Source organism: Littorina saxatilis, linkage group LG6, assembly GCF_037325665.1.
Source record: "Littorina saxatilis isolate snail1 linkage group LG6, US_GU_Lsax_2.0, whole genome shotgun sequence".
NCBI classification, from domain to species: domain Eukaryota; kingdom Metazoa; phylum Mollusca; class Gastropoda; order Littorinimorpha; family Littorinidae; genus Littorina; species Littorina saxatilis.
In genome coordinates, this window is record NC_090250.1 from 19233448 (window position 1) to 19239840 (window position 6393).

Here is a 6393-nt window from a genome sequence, read left to right on the forward strand (position 1 = left end):
AAGGGAATCAATTTCTTGCTCTTGGAAGTTTTCTTTAAATTATGCACTGTTCTGTCTGGGTTTTTTTTCTAGCGCCGTAATTACACCAGGAGCTGCGAGGATACATAAGCAATAATCGATGCGCGAGAAGACATAGTTTGTGGCGCACAGTCCTGGCGACACCTTCGTGCGACCCACAGGGCGCTGAGAGAGTGATGCGGGCAGGACTCTGTGTTAATGTGTGTGTGATTTCTGCTACTTCCTGTGAGGAGTGTGTAATATACGACGGAATATTTTTACGACGGTGTCCCCCTCAAATCGTGTTAATATTTTCTATTCCTCAAACAGAGTGATATATATACCAGCAAAACCCAGTCTCTCAAGAAAGACCTACAACCAGTGATGTTCCACATAGTGATAATTATCTGACTGTTCGCCAAACTGGGGGATATTACTTCGTCTTTTTCCAAACTTGGTGATATTATTTTGCCGTTCTTCAACCTGAGTGACATCTCTGAACATATAACGGGCGATGCCCTATAAATAAGGTGATATTTATCTGACTGCTCCTTAAACAGTGAGAAATTTGTACAATCATTCATCAAACTATGCGATATTTCTTCAAGTATTCATCAAACTGTGTGATATTTCTACACTAATTCATCAAACTGTGCGATATTCTTCAAGTGCTCATCAAATTGTGTGCTATATTTCTAAACTTATTCCTCAAACTGTGTGATACTTCCACAATTATTCCTTAAACTGTTTGATATTTCAGCAAGTATTCATCAAACTGTGTGAGATTTCTATAATTATTCATGAAAATGTGCGATATTTCTTCAAGTATTCATCAAACTGTGCGATATTTCTAAAAGTATATATCAAACTGTGTGATATTTCTTCAAAAGTCATCAATCTTTGCGATATTTCTTCAAGTATTCCTCAAACTGTGTCATATTTCCGCAATTATTCCTCAACTGTGCGATTTCTTCAAGTATTCCTCAAACTGTGTGATATTTCTACAATAATTCAACAGACTGTGCCATATTTCTTCAATCATTCCTCAGACTGCATGATATTTCCACAATCATTCCTCAAACTGTGCGATATTTCTTCAGGTACTCAATACAGTCAATGTGTGATATTTCTACAATTATTCATCAAACTGTGTGATATTTCCAATAGTATTCCTCAAACTGTCTGATATTTCCACAATTATTCCTGAAATTGTGAGATATATTTGCTGTTGCTCGCGCTGAGTGCTATCTACCGTCACAATGCTTCACGTGCGGCCACGAGGTCAGGTGACGACAGTGTCCTCCAGTCAAGAAGGCTCACCGACCTCTCCAAAGAGGGAGAGATTCCTGAAGCGAGTCGTCGACCAGATTGAAGTGGATCGGCTTAACCGGCGGCTGCGGAGTTATTTGACCACCAAGTACGCTGCGGAGGCGAGCGAGCGGCACAGTCTTTCCAAATCGATGCCGGGCGACGTCACAGACAGAGGCAGTGACGCCGTCAGGAGCAATGACGTCATCAGCAGTAGTGACGCACTCAAAAGCAGCTCTGACGACAGTGACTGTAACCTTGACAACAAGAAGCGCGGGTCAAAGCTCAGCCTGTCTCTCCCCCCTCGCTCTAAGCAGTCTTTTTCTCCACGCCCCCTTGGTTTGAACAGTCACAAACGCGCGGAGAGCTTCAGCTATGCGACTCACACACGGCTTCACAAAGACAAACTGAAAACCTTCTCAAAATCTCAAAAAGACTCGTCGGACAGTGAGTCCCAAAACTCGCAACGCTCAGAAGATGTCAGCAAAGCGTCTCTCCCCAGCTCTCGCCAAGTCCCGCTCGCCTCTTCGGGACCTTACTACGGCCACAATAAACCGCCCACCCCACAAAAGCCGCCCACCCGGCCAAACACACCTAAAGCCACCGAGCCAACAGAAAAGAACATGTTTTCGTGGAAGATTTGCACGCCGACCAACTGGAAGAGAGGGAAGAGTTACCACGAGATTCTGCTGGAGAAGAAACGCCTGAGACGAACCGGGAGACTCCCTTCGCAGTCTCGCTTCGTTTCAATTTTCAAGCCGAAAGACTCCCGCAAACCCACGGCAGCCGACCGGATACGGGGCGTTCTCAAACGGGCGCAGTTTTACGGGGACGACATCAAACGTTTGGTAAATGAATGGATATATTATGCAGTAATTCGAAACAAATAAAATGAAATAAAACAGAATAGAATAAAATAAGAACTAAATTGAACAAATCAAACTATGAATTTAACATTTTCAAAAGACTTGATAATGAAATTGTTAACAAAAAAAATTAATAAAGTGATTGAAATATGTGGACTAATTTGAGAGTCCGATTACATGTCTACTGAAGGTTCAGGAATGTTGTCACGAGCGCGGTGACACCAGGGAACACACCGTTCGCAATGTACGTGCTGGTCAGATCCTTGACTGCCTTAAGACGGGTATACCCGTCATGTGCCTGTGCACATAAACTAATTATTTATATTTCCAAGTTTAGACACTAAAAACAGATTCTTGGTTCAATTTCCTTTAAAAAATAACATAGGTTTTACTTACCTACCTACTGCCAGTTTGGAGCTAGAATTTTTGTGTGAATTGTTACACCCTGAACTCCAACATTCCCTGGCAATCAGGAATCCACATAAGTTTTGATTGGCAGCGAAAAGGTAGACATATACGATATCGAATAAAAAGTATAAATTTTTTTAAAAGAACACGACGTCACAGACGTCTATTTTTGACCAAGTCTTTCGAAGTGAAATCTCTGACGTCAAAATACAAACCAAGTTCGGAAAGACGTCATAACGTGAATACTAGTGTGACGTAAAAATGCTGTCACTTCTGCATGTCTCCCGAGAAAGTGACAGAAACGAAGTTTGTGTCGGTGACTTCCATACAGCAGCAGCAGAACATTCATCGTAAGGTCACCAATAAAATGGGCCTTGCATTTATCGGTATCGTATTGTAGTGTTGGCAGCGCGCAGTTAGTGCTTGCAGAGATTTTTGAATCTCAACTCAACTCAACTCAACTCAACTCAAATTTATTAATCCATATGGAAATTATGTTGTAACAATACTCATTTCCAATCAAAAGAATAAGAATGCATACTAAAAAAAATGATCACAGTCTCACTAACGCAAACAGTCATCCGTCAAGTCAAGTCTGCCAACACACAACTCACTCACACAACAACAACAGCAACAGCAACGAAGAAATTGTTATTGGTAATGGAGAAAAAACAACACATATACACATGCACGCGCAAACACACACACACACACACACACACACACACACACACACACACACACACACACACACACACGTACACACATATACACATATGAATCTCCCGTTATCTTTGCCATAAGTGGAAGTACGCTTTAGTCGGGGGTACGGGGGTTGGGTGGGGTGGGGTGGAGGGAGGGGGGGGCGGCACTTGGGTGAGGGAGGACATGACGCGGACAAGAAAAAATGTGCTTTATCAGTGTGTGTGTGTGTGTGTGTGTGTGTGTGTGTGTGTGTGTGTGTGTGTGTGTGTTTGCGCGTGCATGTGTATATGTGTTGTTTTTTCTCCATTACCGTACGTACGTACTAATGTTACAATTTGTTGTTATGTACGTTTAACATTCAATTGTTTTATGAATGTTTGTTTCAGCCCTTGGTAAGGTTCCGCAGAGCAGCGCGGACACTGGTCGCCTTGCTGAAAACCGTCAAGATCAGCAAGTAAGGAATTGGTAGAGGGTCGGGTTGCTACTGTTTCAGAAAGTGAATGTCCTAATAATTCTTATTCTTCCCCCCTCTGCTTCTTTCTCTCTGTAAACTTGTAGGGCTAGTTATTTTTCGGTAACTTACGCAACCAAAATCACTTACCCAACAACAGGCCTGAATCCTCGATAGCACACAGATTTAGGAGCTAGACTTTGTGGGATCTACTTTTGCGATTGAAAATTTCCGAACGCTCTAATGTACGAAATATACATCTCTGGAGCAAACAATAACAAGTCGCGTAAGGCGAAATTACTACATTTAGTCAAGCTGTGGAACTCACAGAATGAAACTGAACGTAGTCCGCCGCTAGTGCAAAAGGCAGTGAAAGTGACGAGCCTGTTTGGCGCGGTAGCGATTGCGCTGTGCTTCATAGCACGCTTTACTGTACCTCTCTTCGTTTTAACTTTCTGAGCGTGTTTTTCATCCAAACATATCTTCTAAGAGTTCTATATATATATAAGAGTTCTGAGTTCTGAGTTTTGCACCCGTGTTCCAACGTTAAAAACTGTATGAAGTTAAGAGTTCTGAGTTCTGAGTTCTGAGTTCTATCATATCTATATGTTTTTGGAATCAGGAACCGACAAGGAATAAGATGAAATAGTTTTTAAATCGATTTCGGAAATTTAATTTTGATCATAATTTTTATATTTTTAATTTTCAGAGCTTGTTTTTAATCCAAATATAACATATGTATATGTTTTTGGAATCAGAAAATGACGAAGAATAAGATGAAATTGTTTTTGGATCGTTTAATAAAAAAAATAATTTTAATTACAAGTTTCCGATTTTTAATGACCAAACTCACTCATTAGTTTTTAAGCCACCAAGCTGAAATGCAATACCAAACGCCGGCCTTCGTCGAAGATTGCTTTGCCAAAATTTCAATCAATTTAATTGAAAAATGAGGATGTGACAGTGCCGCCTCAACTTTTACAAAAAGCCGGATATGACGTCATCAAAGGTATTTATCGAAAAAAAGAAAAAAACGTCCGGGGATATCATACCCAGAAACTCTCATGTCAAATTTCATAAAGATCGGTCCAGTAGTTTAGTCTGAATCGCTCTACACACACACAGAGACAGACAGACAGACAGACAGACAGACAGACACACACACACACACACACACACACACACACACACACACACACACACACACACACACACATACACCACGACCCTCGTTTCGATTCCCCCCTCTATGTTAAAACATTTAGTCAAAACTTGACTAAATGTAAAAACATACCGCATTTGAATAAACAACTACAGGCTTGAACACATGAATCTCCATATAAAATCCATAAGTTCGGTTGTTTTCTGAATCTAGATCTGCCGTGCACGTTCAACACAAGCAAATGTCCAAGGCAAGTAACATCTCATCAATTTAAAAAACATAAAGCGGTTTCATACGCTATTTTGCCCCAGAAAACTTAACTTCATACAGTTTTTAACGTTGGAACACGGGTGCAAAAGTTCGTCTGCTAGTCCCATTCTACAAAAAGAACCTATCCTAAGCAATACCAAAACATGAACAGAACACACAATATCTGCTTTTACCACCACAGCAGAATAACAATATATCTGTGTACTTGATTTTAGTCCAAAACAGGGACACTGACAAGAAGTGTTAACAGAATGGAATGATTTGCACGGAACTATACAACCGCGCATTAATCGATCGCCTGCGCAATTTGACTGGTTGAGTGAATAGGATTCGATCAAACTTTCGCACAAAAACTCCTCTTTTCGTTGAATAACTGAAGAAAGGAGGAATAAAGAGGTTACACACCTCGTCTCAGTGATTATTAAAAAATAATCACTGAGACTCGGCATGTAACCTCTACTGAAATGTTCATTATAATCGCTCACAGGCAAGGTTGGGTGTGTCGAATTTTGTTCTCCTCATTCTTTTAATGGACAATAAAGTGTTATTATCCAAGCGGAGCGCGGGCGAAGCCTGCGCGTAGCGAGGTAGTTTTTTTTTTCATCTCCCAGCACTGAAAATTTTTTTGCCAAGTGGTGTCTGTCTGTGAACATTGTTCTAGAATTCATCTTTTAGCACAATATTAGCGACACTGTTTGGACAATTCTATTAAAATTAGGCGTACAAACTGATTTTGTTTCGGGGAATCCTCTCAGAGGATCAGAATTTTCATATATTTTCATTTCATTTTTTTCATTTTTCATTACTTTATTGTCCCATCGCTGGGAAATTCGGGTCGCTTCCTCCCAGTGGAAAGCTAGCAGCAACGGAGTCGCGCTACCCAGGTGTCTGCGTGTTTAAGTGTATTCAGCCACCTGCACTTATGGCAGAATGACCAAGGTCTTTTACGTGCCATTGTGATGACACGGGGGTGGGACATGGCTTCCGTCTCTGGGTCTGCACATAAAGTTGACCCGTGTCCGTCCCGGCCCGAATTCGAACCTGCGACCTTCCGATCACAAGTCCAGTGCTCTACCATCTGAGCTACCATCGGAAGCTGTTACAACGGGAAAATGTGAAACTTTTGTCACTTTTTAACATGGAATTTCATCTTTGAGCGTTTCAAGCGGACTTTAATAAAATAGTTATTTGCGAATTAAGCAGCGGAAGACACTCACCGGTTCAAC

General features: G+C 41.2%; 1 protein-coding gene across 1 annotated transcript in view; it reads left to right on the plus strand.

Annotated features, from left to right (window-relative positions):
* The first annotated feature begins 826 nt into the window (after positions 1-826).
* LOC138968687 (cyclic nucleotide-binding domain-containing protein 2-like) overlaps positions 827-6393 on the plus strand; it is a 39747-nt gene continuing 34180 nt past the window's right edge. Inside the window, exons 1-2 of the mRNA XM_070341290.1 lie at positions 827-2153; positions 3671-3738. Coding sequence (XP_070197391.1) covers positions 1257-2153; positions 3671-3738 — 965 coding nt within the window. The 5' untranslated portion in view covers positions 827-1256. The remainder of the gene's footprint in view (positions 2154-3670; positions 3739-6393) is intronic.